This window comes from Saccopteryx bilineata, chromosome 4, assembly GCF_036850765.1.
Source record: "Saccopteryx bilineata isolate mSacBil1 chromosome 4, mSacBil1_pri_phased_curated, whole genome shotgun sequence".
NCBI classification, from domain to species: Eukaryota; Metazoa; Chordata; class Mammalia; order Chiroptera; family Emballonuridae; genus Saccopteryx; species Saccopteryx bilineata.
The window spans coordinates 181,118,413-181,145,977 of record NC_089493.1 but is presented as its reverse complement, the minus strand read 5'-3'; the positions used below and the strand labels follow the sequence as shown (position 1 = coordinate 181,145,977).

The 27,565-nt window shown below is 38.4% G+C and overlaps 1 protein-coding gene across 2 annotated transcripts in view; it reads left to right on the top strand.

Annotated features, from left to right (window-relative positions):
* SOX30 (SRY-box transcription factor 30) overlaps nt 1-24,593 on the top strand; it is a 30,094-nt gene extending 5,501 nt beyond the window's left edge. Inside the window, exons 4-5 of one of the 2 annotated variants that reach the window (XM_066277451.1) lie at nt 7,688-8,180; nt 24,212-24,593. In XM_066277451.1, coding sequence (XP_066133548.1) covers nt 7,688-8,180; nt 24,212-24,593 — 875 coding nt within the window. The remainder of the gene's footprint in view (nt 1-7,687; nt 8,181-24,211) is intronic. The other variant, XM_066277452.1, reaches the window with a different exon arrangement.
* Nucleotides 24,594-27,565: the final 2,972 nt, after the last annotated feature.

Sequence of the window (27,565 nt, the reverse complement as noted above, 5' to 3'; positions counted from 1 at the left end):
TGCTCAGATCCTTCTGGTAATAAAGCCACCTCTAGATTGCTAAGAGATTTAGATATCTTGACAGTTGACTTATTAGAATCATGCATTTTCAGCTTTTTTTATATATGACATTTTAGCAATGATAGCCACAAAGCCACATACAAGATGTCTAGGTTGAAAAGAAAGATGCAGAAAGTGCTGTTCCTTTATCCCTGTCCTTCCCCCAGCCCAGTCAGTCACCTTTACCCTCCACGACTGGCAGTATCTCCTCTAAGGCTGTATTTCAACTAGGCTTAATTATGCTTTTCTTAACTTTCCTTGTTTTCTCTGCTATGTTGTTTGATTTCTGCTTTTGTAATCTATGTTTCTTCTCTTAATCTCTTTTTCTAAGACCTCCACCTTTCATCTAATTTATTTACTGTTAAATGCTGTATGTTTTCCCAGGAAGATACCAGTATTCTTATTTGAGGCAGCTAATAGTTTTATACAATATACCATTGACCTTTGAATAACACGGGTCTGAACTGCATATGTCCACTTGTATGCAGATTTCCTTTCAATAAATACAGTGGGCCCTTCATATCAGCCGGTTTTGCATGCACAATTCAACCAATAGTAAATACTGTTGTAGATCCGTGGATATGGAGAGCCAGCTGTATGCATGGCTCTACCCCATTTTATATAAGGGGCTTGAGCATCCTCAGGTTTTGGTATCTGTGGGGGTCCTGGGACCAGTCTCCCTTGCATACCAAAGGTGGACTGTATTAGTTCTATGCAATTCTGAGCAAAGATATGGGATAGATAGAAACTGGAAGATCTTCTTCTAATGTTGGCACAGTTCTTGCACTCATGATGTCCTATTTATGTATGACAGACAAAATTATAGGAAGCATTTCAGAGCCATGCACAACAGTAATTAAATCTAAGGTAAAATTTTGTTTGCTTTTTCTTTATAATATCCTTATTATTGGTGATACATAGTGTCAGTAAAGATTCCTTTCTTGGGTCTCAAATGATGAACAGTGATCATTGTCTTGTGAGCATAATTTGGGAATTGTTTTCCCAGATATATAACTTAATAGTCAATGATGAAATTTCTGTTACTTTGCTGCCCAATTCTACAATTTTGAAATCTATTCCTTTAGTTTGTTCTCATCAGCCTGTCATTCTCTTACTTAGAGGAGTTGGTATCACTTGCATATTTGGAAAATTCACTGCATATTTCATATTCTAAGTCATTTATAAAACTTAAATGAGCCTTACCAGGCAGTGCTGCAGTGGATAGAGCGTCGGACTAGGATGCAGAGGACCCAGGTTTGAGACCCCGAGGTTGCCAGTTTGAGCGCAGGCTCATCTGGTTTGAGCAAAGCTCACCAGCTTGGACCCAAGGTCACTGGCTCGAGCAAGGGGTTACTCGGTCTGCTGAAGGCCCACGGTCAAGGCACATATGAGAAAGCAATCAGTGAACAACTAAGGTGTTGCAGTGAAAAACTAATGATTGATGCTTCTCATCTCTCTTTGTTCCTGTCTGTTTGTCCCTATCTATCCCTCTCTCTGTCCCTGTTTAAAAGAAAAAAAAAAACTTAAGTGAAAAAATTATAGTACAAATCCCAAAAGGAATCATACTTTTAATCTTACCATCTGCAGATGTGAATTTTTATCCCTTCCCTTTTTTTAATTTTAACTAATTTTATTTTATATTCTAAATATAATGTCATGCTAATTTGTTTCTCAAACTTGTTTGCTTTATTCCCATGGAAGAAAGATATCAACTTAGTGAGATATGAATTATCTTTTACAGAGACAATTTGTTCTCTTTTTTTCTAGCTAGCTTCGTGCATTAAGATATTGTATTGATTTTACCTGATTTTCAAGATACAGAAAATAGAGTTGCCAAGTCATAGTTCTCAAGGTTGCCATTTCCAAAAGCTAGACTTTTAGCATTATCAAATGAAGTGACCCTCATTTTTTAATGAAGTTTTAATTTTAGTTATTCCTATCAGCCTTTTTCCTCCTAGCCAATATCTGTATTTCCAAAAATCTAATAACTACAGAGTGGATTTTTGTTTTGGTCTTTTCTTCTTAAGATATTAAATTTAGCCTGACCAGGCGGTGGTGCAGTGGATAGAGCATCGAACTGGGATGCAGAGGACCCAGGTTTGAGACCCCAAGGTCGCCAGTTTGAGCGCGGGTTCATCTGATTTGACCTTGGACCCAAGGTCGCTGGCTTGAGCAAGGGGTTACTCGGTCTGCTGAAGGCCCATGGTCAAGGCACATATGAGAAAGCAATCAATGAACAACTAAGGTGTTGCAGCGAAAAATTGATGATTGATGCTTCTCATCTCTCTCTGTTCCTGTCTGTCTTTCCCTCTCTCTTACTCTCTCTCTGTCTCTGTAAAAAAAAAAAAAGATACTAAATTTAAGTATGTTGTGATATAACTGCCTAATATTTCATACACAAAATATGTACAATTCATGTACTTTCTAGTAATCTGTATCCATGATTTGGATTTCACTCAAGCTTATTTCATTTTGCTATGTATTCTACGAAAGCTGTTTCTTTCCAATAAGCAACCATTTGTCCTGTACTGGCTCATCCCAGAGCATTTTATCTCATTAAGTCAATCTGTTTGAAATCCAGTAATATAATTAGTATTCCTCCGTGATTTGGTGAATGTTTCCACTTCAGCTATCTTCTTAGTCTATAGTAAACCAGGCAGTGCTGCAGTGGATAGAGCGTCGGACTAGGATGCAGAGGACCCAGGTTTGAGACCCCGAGGTTGCCAGTTTGAGCGCAGGCTCATCTGGTTTGAGCAAAGCTCACCAGCTTGGACCCAAGGTCACTGGCTCGAGCAAGGGGTTACTCGGTCTGCTGAAGGCCCACGGTCAAGGCACATATGAGAAAGCAATCAGTGAACAACTAAGGTGTTGCATGCCACATTTACATGCCGGCCTACCTGTCCCTCAATAGTATTAAGTGCCAATTGTGGGTCAAACTCTGTGCTGGGAACAAAATAGAAATGTTTTTACAATCTGTGCTGTCAGAGAGTTTATACGGTAGTAGAAAGGATCGATACAAATACTACTAATTTCACGTTTCTTTTTTTTTTTTTTTTTCATTTTTCTGAAGCTGGAAACAGGGAGAGACAGCCAGACAGACTCCCGCATGCGCCCGACCGGGATCCACCCGGCACGATGCTCTGCCCACCAGGGGGCGATGCTCTGCCCCTCCGGGGCGTCGCTATGTTGCGACCAGAGCCACTCTAGCGCCTGGGGCAGAGGCCACAGAGCCATCCCCAGCGCCTGGGCCATCTTTGCTCCAATGGAGCCTTGGCTGCGGGAGGGGAAGAGACAGAGAGGAAAGCGCGGCGGAGGGGTGGAGAAGCAAATGGGCGCTTCTCCTGTGTGCCCTGGCCAGGAATCGAACCCGGGTCCTCCGCACGCTAGGCCGACGCTCTACCGCTGAGCCAACCGGCCAGGGCTTAATTTCACGTTTCTTTGATAACTCTATAGCACTTACCTTGTCTGGTGTTATTTGTATGACCAACGCATTATGCTTATTTACTCTCTCTCACATTTAATGCCACATCCCGAGCTCTTCTCTTTCTATTGTAGTTTCTGAATTTTCTTTAGTTATCTTTCTTTTATCAAATGTCTTTGCTGCCAGTTATGCCAGCATTTTTATTTTATATTAAGTATTTAAATTTGTTTGTATTGAAGGCTTTGGAACTTTGGTATAAGCTATATTTATTTTGTCTTGGCTTTTACAAGTAAATTTATTTATTTATTTATTTATTTACAGAGACAGAGAGAGTCAGAGAGAGGGATAGACAGACAGGAACGGAGAGATGAGAAGCATCAATCAGTTTTTTGTTGCACGTTGTGACTTCTTAGTTGTTCATTGATTGCTTTCTCATATGTGCCTTGACTGCGGGCCTTCAGCAGACCTAGTAACCCCTTGCTGGAGCCAGGGACCCTGGGTCCAGGCTGGTGAGCTTTTTGCTCAAGCCAGATGAGCCCGTGCTCAAGCTGGTGACCTCGGAGTCTCGAACCTGGGTCCTTCCACATCCCAGTCCAGCACTCTATCCACTGCGCCACCACCTGGTCAGGCTGTCTTGGCTTTTAAATGTCACTTTATACATGTATATGAATTTTCTGATGAGATGTTTTTCTACATATTATTTCTCAAGCCTGAGATTGGTTTTCTTTATTCCATTTTAACTCGTGACATTTCTCACTCTTTGAATTCATACATTTTTCTAAATTTTTAGTTTAAAAAATGTTTACTACTATTTAACTTTTGTTGGGAGTAGACATATGGTACCATTTTGGTTTACCCACCTCTTCTTACTTAACCAAACAAACCTCCATCATTCTGATACTGTATCCAAAAAATCTGATCCTTTCCCTTCTGTAAGTACATTCCAGCAGAATGTTATATCCTTTAGAAACACATTATATGGCTTGAAAAGTCCTTGAAAAGTGATGTAGCTCTTTATTTTAGGTTTTCTTGAGAGAGGGAAGAAGGAATCACATGGTTCAATACATAGTAAGTCTTCTGGGGGCTCCTCATTTCCTTTGTCTCTTCCTAACTATTCTTCCCGATTCTCCATTCCCCATCTTTGTCGCTATATCTTTGTCTCTTACTCTGTTTATCTCTCTCCTCTCCTCTCCTCTCCTCTCTCTACTTCTGTTTCTCTCTCCATAGCCACACTGTGGTCTTCCTCTCCTTCTTACTAACCTCCATACAGCTTTTTCTTGTGGAGAAATTTAATCTGTCCCTGGTTTCTGCCATTCTTCATTTGTTCCCTGGTCATCCTAGTCATGCAATAAGAGCCTGGTGTGCCCTTTGTCCACGCAGTACAGGCAATGGACTCTGCCTCTTTGGGAGTGGGTAGCAGGAGAGTTGCAAGAATTATTAAAAATTATTAATTTTTACTTTTTTCTTTTGTCCTTGTTGTACTGTACTCTAGATCTAAAATTCATCTCTGTCTCATGTAGTGATTAGATAATGCTAGCTGTTTTAACGAGCACCAAAACATAATGGTTTAAACACAATTACGGTTTATTTTTTTTCCATGTAAAGTCCAAAATGAATATTTCTGGTTGGTAGATGGCTGTCTTCCAACGTGTGGTTTATGGACTCAGGTTTCTTCTACTCTGTGATTTTGCCATCTTTAATATGTGGCATCCAAGGCCACTGTGCTTAGTATACACGAATCTGCAGAAGGAAAAGATCACAGAGGATCATGAGTGAGAGCTTTTACTTATTTTTTTATTGATGTGCAACTGACATATGGCTTTGTGTTTGTTTTAGGTATACAGATGTGTGAGAGGTTTTTATGGGCCGGTCTCAAAGGTGTTGTACATCACTTCTACTTGGATTCCATTGGGTAGCACTTAGTCACATGGCCACTCCCAGTTGCAAGGGAGGTGGGAAATGTAATCTAGTTTGTGCTAGAAGATGAGAAAACAAGTGACTGGCTAGTCTTTTTCATACGTTAGCTGCAGTTTGATACATTAGAGTTCTACCTTTCCCCCAAGTCTTTTCTGTTTGCTGACAGTGTATCAAAGATTACTAGATGTTGCAAACATTAACCTCCTCCTACTTAGCAACCTGAACTTATTTTTTTTTGTTTTATCAACCTGAATTTTGACATTTAGAACATCTTCATTATACTTTCATATAACTATCTATCTAATGTTTTACCGCAGACCAAAATAGAACCTATCACATATTAGTTACTTAGTGAATATTTGTCAAGTTAAATGAATATATGATTTCACACCCCATGTCTAATTGGTAGCTGTTCTGTTACAGAAATATCTTTGGTAGGAAAAACTTTTTTTTATCAGCTAGAAAATTAGTCCTTTCCTCCTTCAGTAACTGAGATAAAAGCAATGATCTCTACAGCTCCTACAATTATGTTTCTTTTGCCTAAAAAGACCATTGAACTTTACTGAGGACTAAGAGCTTCTTATAATGAGTAAGGCAGAAAGAAATCTGAATCAAAGGTAGCTTTCAGGAGCTGATGTCTTGAGTGCAGTGATATTCAGTTAACACCACTTTCATGTCATCCTGGTTTCATAGTTGTTAAGGGAGGTTTAGATCTCCTTATACCACCAGATCGATGGTAGAAGTGCTGTCAACTACAGGCTTCCTTGCTAGTTCTTTCTTTCATCAAGCCATACCTGTCTAGCATAAACAGGTTCTGTGTTAGACAATGGGAATATAAACGGGAATAAAACAGGTTCTTCTCTCAAGCTCCTAGTTTCATGATCGTGGTTGAGGTGGAAGATCTGTAAGTAATAATAAAGATTTATAATATTTTCTAATAAGGAATAGATCTTATGAGGAATAGAGGGAACAAAGAAAAGCAAAATTACTTTAGTCTTGATTAATCAGGAAAAGCCTGACTAAGGCCTGTACCCATGTGACCTCATCAACTGAAAATAAGGACAACTTCATTTATGCCTTGGTCCTATGTGGCCTCTACATACTTCACTAGGTCATAGGCTATCTTGAGACAGATGGATATATCCCTTAATTTCCTACTTCCAGGTTCTAGTTGAGTGTTATATGCCTTGTCAGGAGAGAAGGAAGGAAGGAAAGTTCTTATCTGGACAAAACTGAGAGGTGATCCACATTGCTTTGAGCCTCTGACAAGACATTTCTGTTGAGTCTGTTCTTGGACTATACCTTCTATATTAGCAGAAACCTAACTGCATTAGAGTAAACTAGATCATGGCTCTATTGCTTTGGTTTTTCTATATATTTCTTTGGAAAAGATTAGTTAAGTTTAGGTTAAGTGTGTTGTTTGGATAATTTATAGTCTTGCTTCTTTAGGAACTGAGAGTTCAAATACAGAGTTGTTTTACCTGTCTTTAAAAATTCTGCCATATCCGTCATGCCCTGCTGCAATAATATTCATTTCATATCTGTCACAAATAGACCTGTGGCATGTCCTGTTCTCGTTTGGGAATTTCCTTCTGTATTCACATTGAATGCATTAAAGTGATACAATTTTATGAATTGTTTTTTTCAATTAAAAAATTAAATATTACTTATAATTTAGTTTAGTATACAAAATAAAAGCGACTCATGCCACTACACTGAAACCTCTATTAATATTAAAAATAGAATTAGTATATTTAGATAATAGAAAATTCAAACAGTACTGACAGGCATAAAATGAAAATCTAGCTTTTCCTGCTGGTCCACTGCCCTGCCTCCTCTCTCAGATGACCACTCCTTACAAGTGACCACTGTCAGTAGTTTCATATCATTCCTTTTAGAAACATTTATACATACAAACCAGCATTTTGTGTATTTGTCTTATATTCTATTGCTCAATAATTTTATTCATTTATTCATGAAAAAATTATTGAGCACCTCTTCAGGGTCAAGCAGAATTTAAAGCCCCAGAGATAACATCAGTGAACAAAACAGAAAAGGTCTCTCCTTTCATGGCACTTAGAATCTAGGTGACAAAGAGGAATCGAAAAATACAAAATGAGCAAACAAGATGACTTCTACTTGTTCAAAATACTATAAAGGAAATAAACAGAGTGGATGAATATAGTGATGCTGTTCGGTAAGGCGGTTACTGAGGGCTTCTGGTTGCACAGTTTATCAAATTCAACTGAAAAAACATAAACATGGAGTGACTCAATTAGTGCCTGACCTGTGCTATTTTTATTTCTGAAGGTGAAGCCCCACCTGCCGTCCAGCTGCCCACGCCTTCAGTCCAGCGCCTAAGCCCCATCACACTTTTTCAGCCCACAGTCTCCAATACTTCCCAGGTAGCCGTCCAAGCTCCAAGTCTGCCCCTCCACCCAGCACTCCCACCTGAGCACTTTGCTGGAGCCTCCCAAACAGACAGTCATCGGCTGCATTCTGGAGCCAATCACTCTATAAAGAGACCCACACCTGTCTCTCCGGAGAGCGCCAACAGGATTCCAACTAGTGCAAGTACTGCCCAGGCCAGATTTGCAACCTCGTCCATCCAGACTCCCAAGGAGTATTCCAGTGTTTCCACTTGTCCCAGAAGTGCTCCGATCCCTCAGGCTCCTCCTCTTCCACACTCACATGTCTACCAGCCCTCTCCCCTGGGCCATCCAGCCACACTATTTGGGACACCACCACGATTCTCCTTTCATCATCCTTACTTCCTACCTGGACCTCACTACTTCCCATCAAGGTAAATGAACATTTGATTTCCTTTCACCTAAAGATACATACATCTTGCCTGAGCTGTGGTGGCGCAGTGGATAGAGCATTGACCTGGGTCACTGAGGTCCTGGGTTCAAAACCCCAAGGTTACTGGCTTGAGCACAAGCTCATTCAGCTTGAGTTCAGGCTCACCAGCTGGAGCAAGGGATTGTCGGCTTGAGCATGGGATCATATTCATGGTCCCATGGTCACTGGCTTGAGCCCAAAGGTTGCTAGCTTGAACCCAAGGTCGCTGGCTTGAGTCCAAGGTCGCTGGCTTGAGCAAGGGGTCACTGGCTCAGCTGGAGCTCCCCCAGTCAAGGCACATATGAGAAAGCAATCAATGAACAACTGAAGTGATACAACTATGAGTTGATGCTTCTTATCTCTCTCCCTGTCTGTCTGTCTGTCTCTTTCTATCTCTCTCAAAATCAATGAAATAAAATAAAAATAAATGGGTAAAAAAATACATACATTTAATGAATTTACCTCTGAAGACATCTCTCTCTCTCTCTTTTTTTTTTTTACTATAAAAGGGACTTCTTCAATTCTGCTTGGAATCTTATTTAAATTAGAGGCCAACCAGGGGCCAAGCAGTTAACATAAGTACATGAAGGGGCTAGATGAAGACTGGGGGAGCCAAAGAGAGCACACACCCCATCTGATGGGCCAGCTGCTTTCAGTTCCAGCCAACTATTGCTACACGAAGTATGAGCTCCCATGTTGTCGGATCTGATTTTTCACAAGAAATTGGTTACAAGGGACCTTAAGATAATTTAGTCAACCCCCCTTATTGTATAAAGCTATGATTCTCAAACTTTTAATTGCATATGAATCACATGTGATCTTGTTAAAAAGCAGATTCTCATTCAGTAGGTGTATAACAGTGTCTTTTGCTAGGGTATAGTAGGCCTGAGATTCCTCGTTAAAATTTTTTTTTTAATTTATTGATTGATTTTAGAGAGAGAGGAAGGGCAAGAGAGATAAAGAAACACCAATTTGTTGTTCCACATATCTATGCACTCAACTCATTGGTTGACTCTTGTATGTGCTCTGACCGGGGATCAAACCTATAACGTGGCATATCAGGACAATGCTTTAACCATCTGAGCTACCTGGCCAGCGTGATATTCTGCATTTCTTTTTTTTTTGTTAAACCTACTTTTTCCCAACCCTGTATTTAAAACTATTAGATATTGAAAATACAAGGGAAACTAGCTCAAAGTGTTGCCTGAATAATCAACCTATAAACGTTTCATGTATTCTTGAGAGAAAATACCATATATGCTATAAATACTATATATACTCTAGAGCAGGGGTCCCCAAACTACAGTCCGCGGCCCACATGCGGCCCCCTGAGGCTATTTATCCGGCCCCCCGCGCACTTCCAGAAGGGGCACCTCTTTCATTGGAGGTCAGTGAGAGGAGCATAGTTCCCATTGAAATACTGATCAGTTTGTTGATTTAAACTTACTTGTTCTTTATTTTAAATATTGTATTTGTTCCCATTTTGTTTTTTTACTTTAAAATAAGATATGTGCAGTGTGCGTAGGGATTTGTTCATAGTTGGGGTTTTTTTTATAGTCTGGCCCTCCAACAGTCTGAGGGACAGTGAACTGGCCCCCTGTGTAAAAAGTTTGGGGACCCCTGCTCTAGAGACGTGGATTGTATATTAGTGTGCCAGGGCTGCTGTAACACAATCACAGGCTGGTGGCTTAAACAGCAGAAATTTATTTTCTCACAGTTTTGGAGTCTAGAAGTCCAAGATCAGGTGTTGGCAGGTTTGGTTTCTTCTTATCTTGGCTCGCAGATTATTGCCATCTTCCTGCATCTTTACATGGTCTTCTTTCTATACCTATCTGTACCCATATTTCCTTTTACTTTTTTAATTTAGAAATTAAATTTATTGGGATAACATTGATCAATAAGAGTACATAGGTTTTAGGTGAACATCTCTATAGCATTTGAACTGTTGACTGTGTTGTGTGCCCATCACCATATATTTGTCCCTCTTTATTCCCTCCCCACACTCGCCCTGGTAACCACTTCACTTTTATCTATGTCTGATACTCTGCATTTCTGATGAGCTCCCAAGTGATGCCAATTCTGCTGGTTTGTGGACCATACTTTGAATAGCAAGAGTATATAGGAGAGCACTTGATCTGAATTTAGATGATTTGTCCAAAGTTATACTCCCTCCCAGCTCCCTTTTTAACCAAAAAAAATGTCACGTATAAATTACCAGCCAAGGAATCTATTATCATCGGGAAGTATCTAGGGGAAACGAATTTGTCACTTTTCATTTTGGAGTGATAGAATTTAACTCCCTTATAAACATTCTAATAAAATGGTATTAACCTTTACTTTGCAGTTGCTATTAAGTGTATAGACAGAGATAGTTTCTGTTGAGATTGGAGTGTTATGTTTCTAACACCAGTCTTCTATTTTTACTTATAAAACTACTCTCTGCTTAAGTATACCAATACCTCAAGGAAAGAACTTTTGAGTTATATATAATGTTGCTTTAGTTCATAATGGGATTGCTTATTTTCAAGTCCTTACTTAGCCCAGGACTGGAAGGAGGTGTAACTAAGAGGTCAGATTGGGAGAAAGTGTAAATGCTTCCAGATTTGCTCTTCTTTCTCAAGATTTCTCTGGCTCTCTGGGGTTCTTTGTGATTCCATACAAATTTTAAGATGGTTTCTTCTACATATTTCTCTCAAAAAATGCCATTGGGACTTTGTTAATCATTGCATTGAACCTGTAAATTGCTTTGGTAGTGTGGACATTTTAACAATATATTTTCTCCAATCTATTAACATGGAATATTTTTCCATTTACTTGTGTTTCTTCAATTTCTTTCATTAGTGTCTTACAGTCTTCATTGTATAGGTCTTTCACTTTGGTTAAATTTATTCTTAGGTGTTTTATATTGTTTGATACAATTGTAAATGGAATTGTTTTCTTAATTTTCTGGATAGTCTGTTTTAGTGTATAGAACACAGCTGGGTTTTATATTTGATTTTGTATCTTGCAAATTTATTAAATTCATTGTTAGTTCTAACAGTGTTTTGGTAGAGTCTTTAGAATTTTCTATACATAAAATGTCATCTACTAATAGAAATAGTTTTACTTCTTCCTTTCTAGTTTGGATGTCTTTTCTTTTACTTGCCTAATTTCTCTTGCTAATACTTCTAATACTATGGTGAATAAAAGTGGCAAAAGTAGGTATCCTTGTCTTATTTCAGCTTTTCAATGTTATCTGTGAACATTTACTTTTCAATAGTGGATAGAAAACCATTCATCCAAAAATGAATGAAGATCAGTAAAAAAATAGAAGATGGTACAATGCTATAAACCAACTAGACAAATAAATATATATATATATATATAATATTCCATCCAACAACAAAATATAGATTCTTCTCAAGTGCATATATTCTGTAGGATACACCACACAATAAGTCTCAAAAATTTTAAAAGATTGAAATCATACAAAGTTTCTTTGCTAATTATGATGGGATGAAACTAGTAATCAGTAACAGAAAGAAAACCGGAAAATTCACAAATATATGGAACTTAAATAACTAATGGTCAAATAAGACACCACAAAGAAAATTAGAAAATGAAAATGAAAATACAACATACAAAAACTTAAGGGATTTTATAGTGAAAGCAATGCTAATGAGAAGTTTATGGCTGCAATGACCTATATTTAAAAAGAAAGTTCTCAAATCAACAACCTAACTTAACACCTTAAGGAACTGAAAGAAGAACAAAGAAAACCCAAAGCTAGTAGAAAGAAAGAAATGATTAGAGATAAATGAAATAAAGGATAAAAAAACATAGAGAAATAGCAAAAAGTCAACAAAAGTTGGTTTTTTGAAAAGATCAACAATATTGACAGTATCTTTAGCTAGACTAGGAAAAAAGGAAAGAAGACATAAATTATGAAAATCAGATATGAATTTGGTTACATTACTTTTGACCTTACAGAAATAAAAATGATTTATAGAAGAAAACTATGAGTAATCATACACCAACAAGTTAGGTAACCTAGATGAAATGGACAAATACATAAATTACCAAAACTGACTTAAGAAGAAACAAAAAATCTGGACAGACCTGTATCAAGAGATTAAAGTAATAATAAAAAACAACTTCTCAACAAAGAAAAGTCCTGGACTAGATAGTTACTGGTGAATTGTACCAAACATTTAAAGAGGAATTAACATCATTCCTCTCAAACTCTTTTTTTTTTAAAAAAAATAAATTTTTATTAATGGTAATGGGATGACATTAATAAATCAGGGTACATATATTCAAAGAAAACATTTCTAGGTTATTTTGTCATCAAATTATGTTGCAAACCCCTCGCCCAAAGTCAGATTGTCCTCCATCACCCTCTATCTAGTTCTCTGTGCCCCTCCCCCTCCCCCTAACTCTCTCCCTCCCTCCCTCCCATGTCCTCCCTCCCCCCCCCCACCCTTGGTAACCACCACACTCTTGTCCATGTCTCTTAGTCTCATTTTTATGTTCCACCAATGTATGGAATCATGTAGTTCTTGTTTTTTTCTGATTTACTTATTTCACTCCTTATAATGTTATCAAGATCCCACCATTTTGCTGTAAATGATCTGATGTCATCATTTCTTATGGCTGAGTAGTATTCCATAGTGTATATGTGCCACATCTTCTTTATCCAGTCTTCTATTGAAGGGCTTTTTGGTTGTTTCCATGTCTTGGCCACTGTGAACAGTGCTGCAATGAACATGGGGCTACATGTGTCTTCACGTATCAATGTTTCTGAGGTTTTGGGGTATATACCCAGTAGAGGGATTGCTGGGTCATAAGGTAGTTCTATTTTCAGTTTTTTGAGGAACCACCATACTTTCCTCCATAATGGTTGTACTACTTTACAGTCCCACCAACAGTGAATGAGGGTTCCTTTTTCTCCACAGCCTCTCCAACATTTGCTATTACCCGTCTTGTTGATAATAGCTAATCTAACAGGAGTGAGGTGGTATCTCATTGTAGTTTTGATTTGCATTTCTCTAATAACTAATGAAGCTGAGCATCTTTTCATATATCTGTTGGCCATTTGTATCTCTTCCTGGGAGAAGTGTCTGTTCATGTCCTCTTCCCATTTTTTAATTGGATTGTTTGTTTGTTTGTTTGTTGTTGAGTTTTATGAGTTCTTTGTATATTTTGGATATTAGGCCCTTATCTGAGCTGTCGTTTGAAAATATCAGTTCCCATATAGTTGGCTGTCTGTTTATTTTGATATCAGTTTCTCTTGCTGAGCAAAAACTTTTAATTCTGATGTAGTCCCATTCATTTATCTTTGCCTTCACTTCTCTTGCCATTGGAGTCAAGTTCATAAAATGTTCTTTAAAACCCAGGTCCATGATTTTAGTACCTATGTCTTCTTCTATGTACTTTATTGTTTCAGGTCTTATATTTAGGTCTTTGATCCATTTTGAATTAATTTTAGTACACGGGGACAGGCTGTAGTCGAGTTTCATTCTTTTGCATGTGGCTTTCCAGTTTCCCCAACACCATTTGTTGAAGAGGCTTTCTTTTCTCCATTGTGTGTTGTTGGCCCCTTTATCAAAGATTATTTGACCATATATATGTGGTTTTATTTCTGGGCTTTCTATTCTGTTCCATTGGTCTGAGTGTCTATTTTTCTGCCAATACCATGCTGTTTTGATTATCGTGGCCCTATAATATAGTTTAAAGTCAGGTATTGTAATGCCCCCAGCTTCATTCTTTTTCCTTAGGATTGTTTTGGCTATTCGGGTTTTTTATAGTTCCATATAAATCTGATGATTTTTTGTTCCATTTCTTTAAAAAATCTCATAGGGATTTTGATGGGAATTGCATTAAATTTGTATATTGCTTTGGGTAATATGGCCATTTTGATTATATTTATTCTTCCTATCCAAGAACAAGGAATATTTTTCCATCTCATTGTATCTTTTTCGATTTCCCTTAACAATGCTTTGTAATTTTCATTATATAGGTCCTTTACGTTCTTTGTTATGTTTATTCCTAGGTATTTTATTTTTTTTGTTGCAATCGTGAAGGGGATTATTTTTTTGAGTTCGTTTTCTAATATTTCATTGTTGGCATATAGAAAGGCTATGGACTTTTGTATGTTAATTTTGTATCCTGCGACCTTACTGTATTGGTTTATTGTTTCTAATAATCTTTTTGTGGAGTCCTTCGGGTTTTCGATGTATAGGATCATATCATCAGCAAAAAGTGATAGCTTTACTTCTTCTTTTCCGATATGGATGCCTTTTATTTCTTTGTCTTGTCTGATTGCTCTGGCCAGAACTTCTAGCACCACATTGAATAAGAGTGGAGAGAGTGGACAACCCTGTCTTGTTCCTGATTTAAGGTAGAAAGTCCTCAGTTTTATGCCGTTTAATAGGATGTTGGCTGATGGTTTATCATATATGGCCTTTATCATGTTGAGATATTTTCCTTCTATACCCATTTTGTTGAGAGTCTTAAACATAAAATTGTGTTGTATTTTATCAAAAGCCTTTTCTGCATCTATTGATAAGATCATGTGGTTTTTGTTCTTTGTTTTGTTGATATGGTGTATTACGTTAACCGTTTTGCGTATGTTGAACCATCCTTGAGATTCTGGGATGAATCCCACTTGATCATGATGTATTATTTTTTTAATATGTTGTTGTATTCGGTTTGCCAGTATTTTGTTTAGTATTTTAGCATCTGTATTCATTAGAGATATTGGTCTGTAGTTTTCTTTCTTTGTTCCATCCTTGCCAGGTTTTGGTATGAGGGTTATGTTGGCCTCATAAAATGTGTTTGGAAGTATTGCTTCTTCTTCAATTTTTTGGAAGACTTTGAGTAGAATAGGAACCAAGTCTTCTTTGAATGTTTGATAGAATTCACTAGTATAACCGTCTGGGCCTGGACTTTTATTTTTGGGGAGATTTTTAATAGTTTTTTCTATTTCCTCCCTGCTGATTGGTCTGTTTAGGCTTTCTGCTTCTTCATGACTCAGTCTAGGAAGGTTGTATTGTTCTAGGAATTTATCCATTTCTTCTAGATTGTTGTATTTGGTGGCATATAATTTTTCATAGTATTCTACAATAATTCTTTGTATATCTATGATGTCTGTGGTGATCTCTCCTCTTTCATTTTGGATTTTATTTATTTGAGTCCTGTGTCTTTTTTCCTTGGTGAGTCTTGCCAAGGGTTTGTCAATTTTGTTGATCTTTTCAAAGAACCAGCTCCTTGTTTTATTGATTTTTTCTATAGTTTTTCTGTTCTCTATTTCATTTATTTCTGCTCTGATTTTTATTATCTCCTTTCTTCGGCTGGTTTTGGGTTGTCTTTGTTCTTCTTTTTCTAGTTCCTTAAGGTGTGAAGTTAAGTGGTTTACTTCGGCTCTCTCTTGTTTGTTCATATAGGCCTGAAGTGATATGAACTTTCCTCTTATTACTGCTTTTGCTGCATCCCAGAGGTTCTGATATGTCGTATTTTCATTTTCATTTGTCTGTATATATCTTTTGATCTCTGCGCTTATTTCTTCTTTGACCCATTCATTTTTTAGAAGTGTGTTGCTTAGTTTCCACATTTTTGTGGGTTTTTCCCCCTCTTTTTTGCAGTTGAATTCTAGTTTCAAGGCTTTATGATCAGAAAATATGCTTGGTACAATTTCAATTTTTCTAAATTTGCTGATATTGTCTTTGTGGCCCAACATATGGTCAATTCTTGAGAATGTTCCATGTACACTAGAGAAAAATGTATACTCTGTCGCTTTGGGATGAAGTGTCCTGTAGATGTCTATCATATCCAGGTGTTCTAGTATTTCGTTTAAGGCCACTATATCTTTATTGATTCTCTGTTTGGATGACCGATCTAGAGCCGTCAGCGGTGTATTGAGGTCTCCAAGTATGATTGTATTTTTGTCAGTTTTTGTTTTAAGGTCAATAAGTAGCTGTCTTATATATTTTGGTGCTCCTTGGTTTGGTGCATATATATTAAGGATTGTTATGTCTTCTTGATTCAACTTCCCCTTAATCATTATGAAATGACCATTTTTGTCTCTGAGTACTTTTTCTGTCTTGTAGTCAGCATTATTAGATATGAGTATTGCTACGCCTGCTTTTTTTTGGGTGTTGTTTGCTTGGAGTATTGTTTTCCAGCCTTTCACTTTGAATTTGTTTTTATCCTTGTTGCTTAGATGTGTTTCTTGTAGGCAGCATATAGTTGGATTTTCTTTTTTAATCCATTCTGCTACTCTGTGTCTTTTTATTAGTAAGTTTAATCCATTTACATTTAGTGTAATTATTGACACTTGTGGGTTCCCTACTGCCATTTTATAAATTGCTTTCTGTTAGTTTTGTATCTAGTTTGATTCTTCTCTTTTGTTTTTCTATCATTTGTTTTTGTTTGTTTGTGTTCCATACTTCTTTCCTCTGTTGCTACCTTTTTTAAGTCAAGTGTTTTTGTGGTGGTTTTTTTAAGGGTGGTTACCATTAAGTAATGAAAAGGGTACCTACCATATTCATTGTAGTACCCTATCTTATAAGTATTTCTGCACTTCATCATCCTTTGCTACTGTTAATCTCCATCCTCTCCCCCCTTTTTTTCCTTTGTTGTCACAGTTTAAGTTTGGTTTTATTGTGTTCTTGGTGGAGCTGTTACTTGTGGTGTTGTTTTCTTTTGTTCTTTGAATCTGGTTGGAAAACCCCCCTTAGTATTTCCTGGAGTGGGGGCTTTCTGTTGATAAATTCTCTCATCTTTTCTGTATTTGTGAATGTTTTTATATCTCCTTCATACTTGAAGGATAGCTTTGATGGGTATAGTATTCTTGGCTGAAAGTTCCTCTCTTTCAGGGCTTTAAATATTGGGGTCCACTCTCTTCTAGCTTGTAGAGTTTCTGCTGAGAAATCTGATGATAATCTAATAGGCCTTCCTTTATATGTTGTACTCTTCTTTTCCCTGGCTGCCTTGAGAATTTTTTCTTTGTCATTGGTTTGTGTCATCTTTATTATGATGTGCCTTGGAGTGGGTTTGTTGGGGTTAAGAAAACTTGGTGTTCTGTTTGCTTCTTGAATTTGAGGCTTTAGTTCCTTCCACAGGCTTGGGAAGTTCTCGTCTATTATTTGTTTGAGTATATTCTCCATTCCATTTTCTCTCTCTTCTCCCTCTGATATACCTATTATTCTTATGTTATTCTTTCTGATGGAGTCAGACAATTCCTGTAGGGCTTTCTCGTTTTTTATTATTTTTGAGTCTCTTTCTTCTTCTCTCTGTTGTGCCTCAAGTTGTTTGTCTTCTATTTCACTAATCCTATCTTCAATCTGGGCTGTTCTGTTAGCTAAGCTTGTTACCTCATTTTTCAGCTCGTGAATTGAGTTTTTCATTTCTGTTTGATTTGTTTTTATAGTTTCAATTTCCTTGGTAATATATTCTTTGTGTTCATTGAGTTGTTTTCTGATCTCCCTATATTGCCTTTCTGTGTTTTCTTGTATATCTCTGAGTATTTTTAAGATTTCTATTTTAAATTCTCTGTCATTTAGCTCCAAGGCTTCCAATATGTTAAGTCTTTTCTCCATAGATTTTTCCACATCTATTTGTGTTACCTCTCTTTCTTTTGTATCCATAATATTCGATTTCCTATTTCTTATCGGCATCTGAGGGTGGTCTTGTTGATAGCACTAATTAGAATTAATAAAGAGTAAAAAGTAAAAAAAAAAACAAAAAAAAACACAAAAAAAACAAAAACAAACAAACAAAAAAGGTAAAACACCCCACAAAAAAAAAAACAGTAATAATTTATTATTTCCCCCTTTTTTCTCTCTTCTCTTTCCCTCCTCTCCCCTCCTCAGGGAAATATCATGCCTATAATGGAGGGCCTGATTTGGGGTGAAGAGTTCAAGGGGCAAAAAAAAGGGAGTAGGGACCTACTAAATGCAAAAAAAAAAAAAAATCTTAGACAAGCATAAGATGATTAATAAAGAAGAAAAAATAAAAATAATAAGTAAAAATCTGTTGTATTAAGTGGAGCGAAGACTAAATACAATGGAGACCTTGGGTTGGGAGGACCCAAAATGCCACAAAAATAAACAAACAAGAAAAAAAATAAAAAATAAAAACAAAAGCAAAAAAGAGAAATAAAGCCAAAAAAAAGCCTTGAGTCCCAAATTAACTAATTTGTTTGTGATTGAGGGTTATATGGGAGGAAAGTAAAATGAGAAAAGAAAAAACGAATAGAAAGGAAAAAATAAGAAAAAGAGAAAAACGAAGGAAGAAATAAAATAGGAAGAGAAAAAAACAAAATAAGGCAAGACAAAAAAAAAAACAAAAGAGGAGAGAGTGAGAGTTAAGTGTTTTGGAGTATAACCTTAAAGGAGGGTGAGGATGAAGAAGAGAAATAAAATGCAACACTCATGGGTAGTGTAGTTCAAGAAAGGGGAAGCATAAGATGGGCAGAGAATAGAAGGACCGAGGTGGAGGAAATAAAGGCAATAAGATAGAAGAAACAAACAACAACAACAAAAAAATTAGTGGATCAAGTTGTAAAGTCTGTGGATTTTTCTTGATTTTGAGAGGTTAACTTCTTCCTTTTTCTTTTCTCTCCCTCTTCCTGGTCGGTGACTCTGTACCCCAGGCTCTGCCCCTGTGTCACACTTAGGTAGGGATTTGCAGTTGATGGGATTCTATGGCAATGTCATATAATTGGCTTTAGTCTTGCTGGAAGTCAAGGCTTGTTGGCGTTTGCAGGGTCCAACGATGAGAGAGTTTGCTTTCCTGGATTCTCTCTCCTAGTCCCCCCTTTCTGAATTAGCAGCCTGGTGATCCAGCTATAAGGCTGCAACTGCTTCTGCCTGGGGAGTAAGAGGCTCAAAGAGCTGGGAAATCCCCACTCTATCCCCACTCAGTGCAAGGCTTTGGGAAAGGCTCTGACAGTCAGGGCCTCCAGTGTAATCAGGCGGGGGTGGGAGTCAATTGTTGTCAAGGTGACTGTTCAGCGCCTATCATTTAGTTGGACCTCTCAACCCAGGCTTTCCACACTTTGTAGCCTGTTTTTGCAGGGAAGAAGAGGCACTAGTCTCTGCTTGCGACTAGTGTAGTATAGGCCTTATTATCTGCCAAGTCCTTCTTGTTAGCGTTTATCCCTGAATATGGAGGCTCTATCAATCAGAAGTTGCCCCCGCCCCTTTAGCGAGAGGCACTAAAAAATATCACGCCTCTTGTCTTGGATCGCTGAACTGAGAGAGATCTTATCAATTAGAACCGAGGGTGCGCAGATTTCATGGGTTAAGCTAATTTCAGTGATTGGGTCGCAGTTGTGCTTCCGAAGGTATTTTATGCTGCCTGCGCGCGCCCCTCCCCCAACGCTTGATTGTTAGCTTGAATGGCTGGGTGAGGTGCCCCACCCACGGAGAGAATCTCCCAAGCCTCTCCCGCTCGGCCCCCCGCTGGCGGCTGGACCGCACCAGGCGCAGGATAATGGAGCACTCTGGGTGTGCGGGCCAGCAGGGCACCCTGGGCGCATGGAATGCCCAAGGCACGCGCGCGAATGGGGCGCTCCAGGCTCCGGTGGCCGGCGACCCCCACTCGCAGTGTGCGGGCCGCTGGGAACGTCAGCGGTGCTCAACCGGACCGGGCGCGCGCGGCTGCTCGCGGCGGCTCGCGCGCTCGCAGCGGCTCACGGTGGCGGCTCGCTGCGGCAGCTCGCGGTTCCCAAATATGGGCTGACTCACCACAGGCGCACTTCCTCGCGGTTTGAAAGAACGTCCCTGTGGTAGATTCCTCCACACCCTCGTCTCTCAGATTCAAGTGATAACAGTCCTTTCGCTATCAGTTTGTGTGGAACTCCGGAATGCTCCGAGGATAAATTTTTCTGTTTCTAGTTGATAAATTTGTTGTGATTTAGGGGAGAGCTGTCGGACGCGCTGCTCACGGCGCCATTTTCGTGCGCCATTTTCGTGACGTCACTCCTCACGTCTCTTCTGTACAGTAGTACACATGACGATCTCAGATCAAAAAGAATCTTTGAGGAATAGAACCTGGGCAGCAAAGTTTCCTCATATAGTTCTCATGGTCACCTGAGGTTGAGAAATACCAGTGTTTATTTAGTAGCTATGATGATTGTTACCTAGTCCCATGAGATTGCAAAATGGTGATTTTCTGATTTGATATTCCTTCCTTCATTAGCTGAAATTCTTTCATGAAGAAAAACTTTCCCTCATCAACCATTTGATTACTCTGAAATATAGAAAGGCAGGATAAACTCTTGATTCTTTCCACATATCAGCGAATCTTGTTTTGTTTGGGGAATATCATTATGAACAACTGGATTTTCATCTATTTGGTATGTTTTAATACATTGCAGTCATTACTTATTGTATCTTTTGATGCTCAAAATTTCCCCTTTTTTGTCAGTGGCTACAGCTTCGCTCCTGTGTCTTTGATCTTTGATTTGATAGCTTCTTTGCTCTCTGGCATAACATGCCCCAGACTCATCGTGTACCTTATTTATAACATCTGGAATCTGCCATTTTAACCTAGATACCCAAGTTTCTTTCACTGAAAGTGATATTTAGAAATATAAATTTAGGCAAGAGGGATGCTTATTGCTAACTGAATTAATAGGGAATCTAGGCCTTTTCAGAGAGAATATGTGTTTTTGTGAGAAAATTTGAGTTTATATTGATATTTCCCAAATAAATGTAATATTGTATAGTTTCAAATAAAGTGCTTTGATTTTATGTGCCTAGTATCTTTTCCCCCTAAAAATCTTGACCCCTGATGATAACATTAATACTTGTTTGCTTTATCCTACCAAACATATTTCTTTCTGATATACATACACACATACACATGAAGAGAGTATAATTTCAAAATAATATCAATAGTATCAAAGCAGTGATATCACATGAAAATTACTGAATGCATTCTAAGAAACATTTGTGATTCTTTTTCTTCATAGGTTATATCTTATAGGAAGGTACAATAAAAATATCAGACTTAAATTATATTGAAATATTTTTTCTCTGTATATTGAAGGCACCTATAATTTGATATAAACTTGGGTGTATTTGCTTTCAGGTTTTAGAGATTACTTTTTTAAAATTAAATTTGTTTAAAATTATGAAAAATATTTATATGGTTTCAAAGTCAGAATTTTTAGATTTGCCTTTTAAACCATAATACAAGGAACATTTTGAGATGTATAGCTTCCTTTCCTGTCTCCTTTCCTCTTCTTTCTCTCCTCCTATAAGTAACCATTTACATTAGATTTTGTTTTACCTTTACATTCTTTCTTATTTTGAAATAAAAGCAAAATGTACATGTATGTGTGTATTTACCAATACATTATTAAATGTAACTTCTTATAAGACTACCTTTCAGTATAGTCATACATAGAAAGTGTTTCTAGTTCCAAAGAACTCAATATATATCTTCTCCCAAGTTCCTTATGGCAGACCTTTTAAGTTGGCAGAACAGGCAATATTATCTCTGTTTTATGTAAGGAGGGCCTAAGGTTTGGATAATTTAAGATTACCATGTTTGTAAGCGATACAGCTAGAACTAGTGCCCATGTGCCATGATGGTTAGGAGACCAAGTTCTGGTGTCCGACTGCCTGATTCTGTTCTACTACTTCTAATTATATGACTTTGAGTAAGTTGCTTAATCTCATTAAGGCTCTGTTTCCTCATCTGTAAAGTGGAGATATTATAGTATCTATCACATAGAGTGAGTGGTTCTAAGGAATATTTAAGATAACATATATACTCCTTGATCACTGCCCAGAAAACAGTAAATACTTATTACATGCTCGCTAATATTATTATTCTGATAATTCTATTTGATGCCTTTGCCACTACCCCATGATGCTTCTACTGTTAATCATTTGAATCCATATAGCCATCTAGGATCACCTTCGTCATAAATGACTTTTTTGTTTGTTTTTGTTCTCTGAATATATAACACTGACTTTTATTTAACACACCAATACAACCATGTAATGTTTACATTTTAGACTTTAGCGCATGCCTGGTATATTCCTAGATTTTAGACCTTTTTTTTTTTTTTTTTTTTTTGTATTTTTCTGAAGCTGGAAACGGGGAGGCAGTCAGACAGACTCCCACATGCACCCGACCGGGATCCACCCCGCACGCCCCTCCAGGGCGTCGCCCTGCAGCGACCAGAGCCACTCTAGCGCCTGGGGCAGAGGCCAAGGAGCCATCCCCAGAGCCCGGGCCATCTTTTGCTCCAATGGAGCCTCGGCTGCGGGAGGGGAAGAGAGAGACAGAGAGGAAGGAGGGTGGGGGTGGAGAAGCAAATAGGCGCTTCTCCTATGTGCCCTGGCCGGGAATCGAACCCGGGTCCCCCACACTCCAGGCCGACGCTCTACCGCTGAGCCAACCGGCCAGGGCCTAGACCTTTTTTAAACAAAATTTCCACCAAGCCTTACATTAGTATCTTGCCTACATTCAATCCAGATAAAAGGATGGTTGAATTGTTTCTAGCTGATGTGACTGCTTGGTGGAGGAGGTAGCTCCGAGCACTCCCTTGAAGGATCTGTGGAATTCAATGGATGGTGAGACCTGGAGGTGGAATGTTTACCCGAGCAAAGTCATAGTCGCTGGAAGCACAATTGTTCAGGACACAACTATTAAATTAAAAATGTCCAAATGAGGGTGTGGTAGTAGGAATGGAAACCTGAAACATTTTAGAAGCATTGCTTGATATTTGTAATATTTAACATAAGCAAGGTCCCTAGCACTTGGAGATTTGGGTGTGAGACACCAAACCACTGAATATAACCATATTTTCAAAGAGTTTGAGATGATAGTTTAGTATGCTGATCATACCTATGTGCTTAAAGGGAAGGAAACAAAGTTGACTTTTATTTTAATGTGGGAGCATGAAACACCACCCATCTTGTTTTGCTAATGAAAGTGATCATTATGTTGACCCTATCTGTCACTAGATGGAGACGATGAGCCCAGGAAAGTCTTGGACTTTCTTGTATACCTCTTCTATGATTCTTATTCTGTGCCTTTGAAAGAGAGGATAAATACTTTAAAGTAAAAAAAATTTTCTTTGAGGAATGGATTTGAATGGCAGAAATTTTAAATTTGAATTTTTAAGAGAATCATCAGTTTGTCTTTTAAAAATCATCAAAATAATCTTTTCAATTCTTTACATTTCTGACCTCCAAAAATTTTTTTGGGGAAAAAGAATCTTTAAAACCACAGATTAATATCAGTTTTAAATATTTCTTGTATTAATGGTTCTTAATAGACTTTATTATTGAATGTCAATTAAAAATTAAGTTCTCTGTTTCAAGGCTTGCCCAAGAGCTCTTGATTTCAACTCAATTATACATTTTTCCTTCATAAGCTTTGTTTCAGATATTCATAAGAACAATTGTTGCAGTGCTTGCTGTCAGTTTTAAAACAGCACGATGCATGCTTGCATTTCCAAAACCTGGTGTAAGGCATCACAAGAGAAAGGCCCTGGTAGGCAATTCTTTTAAATCAAGCCTGTCAAAAAAAAGCCAAAGACTGATAATAGATAATCGCCTAGTATGCCAGTCACAGCTTACTTTACCATGTATTTTTTTTAATCTTTTTTTTTCTTTATTCATTTTTAGAGAGGAGAGAGAGAGGGAGAGAGAGAGAGACAGAGAGAGAGAAGGGGGGAGGAGCTGGAAGCATCAACTCCCATATGTGCCTTGACCAGGCAAGCCCAGGGTTTCGAACCGGCGACCTCAGCATTTCCAGGTCGACGCTTTATCCACTGCGCCACCACAGGTCAGGCCTTTACCATGTATTTTATGTTAGGGCTAAGCAGTAGTGAAAGAGCAAATGAATACACGGAGCAGTAGCGGAAAGTTACCTGGGGAACTCTCCAAGCCCCAAAGAGGATGCAGTTAAACCTGATCAGTTAGTCTGTATGCAAGACAACACGTAGGCAAGTTATGATCTAATTCCTTTTTTGTCTTTTTGCTACAGCACGTGCCCTTATAGTCGGCCTCCCTTTGGCTATGGAAATTTTCCAAGTTCAATGCCAGAGTGCCTTGGTTATTATGAAGACAGGTACCAAAAACACGAAGCTATGTTTTCAGCTTTAAATAGAGACTATCCTTTTAGAGACTACCCAGATGAACGCTCACAGAGTGAAGATTCTCGGAGCTGTGAGAGCATGGACGGGACCTCTTACTATAATAGTCACGGCCACAGGGGGGAAGAGTACCTCAACCCCGCGCCCCAGCTGGACATCGGGGTCTTGGAGAACGTCCTAACAGCCCCTACAGCAGCTCCCTCTGGCATCCAGCAAGTCAATGTCACTGACAGCGATGAGGAGGAAGAAGAAAAAGTGCTCAGGAACTTATAATTTTAAAACAAATATGCACAGAAAATAAACATTTTTTTAAAATATATTCTGGGTCACTTGGTATGAGAAAAAAAAAAAAGCCTAGAATGCTTTGCTGAGAGTTTTCAGCCATGTCTTGAAGAGTCAAACCAAACACAATTTATGCCTTCATAAAGTTTTTATTAGTGAAACTGGAGTCCTGATGTTTCATCATAGGAATATTTAAGATATGAAGTAGTTTATTTTTATGGCGGAAATTTGCATCAACATATATTATCATCACTTTTCCTTGGAACATGCAAAATACCAAATCCTCACAAATACATGTGAGAGATAAGGGAGTATGTATCTGGCATGACAAGTGTGATTTGCATTTTATTTCAGGATATATTTATTTATTATTCTTATATGATTTTTTGTTTGGTCTTTATGTAATAATATGAATGTCAATTTTTATGTAACATTTAAAAATATTTTGATAACTTTTAATAGTGAATTGGAACTCATTTACTAAATTTAATTTATGCTGATACCTAATTTAAATTACAAATGTGTTTTGATGTCACCTGGGTAATTCCTTCAGCTAAATTAGCCATTTTTGTTTCTAAACATATTCATCATCTTTTTTGGATATCTTTTTTTATTTGGTATTCAGTGTTCTACTTTTGTTGTAATTAAATAAACATAGATAAAATTGTTCTTGTTGGATGTTTTGTGTTTGGGGGGATAAAAATAAGCAAAATAAGTACTCTTCAAATGAGGATGTTTTCTGTACCACATACAGATATTTATTTTTACTTGATAGCTTCAGAATTACAGATTCTGTTAGCTTACATGAGACCTAAAACTCTGTCTACAAAGGTGTTGTGCACCTAAAGACAGGTAGTTAGGACATCCCTGTGTAAGTAATGACACAGAGCGTGGTTCAGTGCTGCCTCACTGCCTGTCTTTTGGTTCCAGTGCCCTGTCCAAACTCTTTACACATGTTTACCTGTGATTTAAGCACTCCCCCAAAGGAAGGGCTCTTTCAGATTGGTTCAAGCAGCTATCTTTTAAAACCATGGAGTTCATGTAAGAGCACACTGGAATTTGTTTAATTCTCAAAGAGCAAAGAAATGCCACTTGCAATGTGACCTCTCAGCAAGTGCCCACTGACGGGGGCAGAGAGCCTTTTTAGAACAGGATCAGGATCACCAGAGATGGGATCATGATCAAAGAGATCTACAAGACCCAGAGTGAACTGATGATCAGAAATAGCCACAAACTGATACACTTTCCCCTCACGGATAAGTAGGATTTATGCAAATTGAGATCTTGTTACTTAAACCTGCTTGGAAATTGTGTATGCAAACCTGTTTTAAGCTTTTAACTTCTTCTTTTACTAAATCTGTATTTGTTCCTTAAGCAAAGGTTGTTAATGTAATACATTTCATCAACCCGATACTTAATTGTATATAAAATTTCTTCTTCCTAATAAAAATTTTATTTTCATATTTTATATTCTTTATTTCTCTGTGCAATGTCATTTCAAGTGGTTAAAGAGCCAACCTGAGTTTCTGGGTAGAGAGCAAATGTAACTTCACATTGGAACTAAAACAACGTTTGATTGTCTTCACACTTGATGTCTCCACCATGAAGGAAAAAAGTACAGTATTTGACAATTTGACCCATTTTACCCCGTCTCATCTTAGTATCATTTTAGTGACTAGATTGGGTTTTGATCACAGACTTTATTCTTAAGACAACTTGGTTAGGGCATCCCTGTGTAAGGAATGGCATAGCGCGTGATTCAGTGCTTCCTCACTACCTGTCTTTAGGTTAGCCCTGCACCACCAGTTCCTTCTCCAACTTTCTTTCCGGCGGCTGCAATGGCTTGGCAATTCCTTAATCTTCTTTCTCCTCTTTCTCAGTGCTGGGATCAGAGGTCAGAAGTTTAGATCGTTTCCAGACCCTCAGAATAATTTGGCCTGGGAAATACAGGTAGCTCTTATGTTGAAAGGTACCCGATTGCAGATAAGCATGCCTAACTGCAAACGCCCGTATCAGCTCATTTTTAGGTATTCAAACCACTGTTGGCTCTGACTGGAGCTCTACAGACTGAACAGAGCCCTGCCCTATTGGCACTAATTCATCTGCCTCTCCAAGTCATCAAAGAGAAATTCTCTAAGCTTGAAGCCACAACCACTTTCTAATACATCTTACTGCCTTGTGTGTTCTTATTATGGATTGGAAACTAGTGATGTTTGTAACAAGAATAGCCTCCTTTAATAGTGTGTTGAAATGTTAATATGTTTAGGATGTCAGACTGTTCTGTGCTTTGGCTATTTGCAAATAAGCAACATTTTCACTGGAAATAGATTTGGTCCCAACTTTTGAGTCACTGGCTTAGCAAATTTAGAAAGGAAGGAGCAGTGCTTCTCTAAGTGTCTTAGGGGGAACCCACGCTTTTTTAGGTACTCCAACAAGATTTGGTCAAATAAGTTTGGGGAACACATGCTATGCCTCCACCTGAGACCGTGTCAATGATCATTGTTAAGGTTCTGAAAAGTCTTGCAGTGAAAAACATGAACTCTATCACAGTGCTCCCCTAACTTACTACTAACATCTCACAGAGCCCACTTTGGAAAATACTAATTACAATGAGATCTGGGCCCTGGCCGGTTGGTTGGCTCAGCGGTAGAGCATCGGCCTGGCGTGCGGGGGACCCGGGTTCGATTCCCGGCCAGGGCACATAGGAGAAGCACCCATTTGCTTCTCCACCCCCCCAACTCCTTCCTCTCTGTCTCTCTCTTCCCCTCCTGCAGCCAAGGCTCCATTGGAGCAAAGATGGCCCGGGCGCTGGGGATGGCTCCTTGGCCTCTGCCCCAGGCGCTAGAGTGGCTTTGGTCTCGGCAGAGCGATGCCCCGGAGGGGCAGAGCATTGCCCCCTGGTGGGCAGAGCGTGGCCCCTGGTGGGCGTGCCGGGTGGATCCCGGTCGGGCGCATGCGGGAGT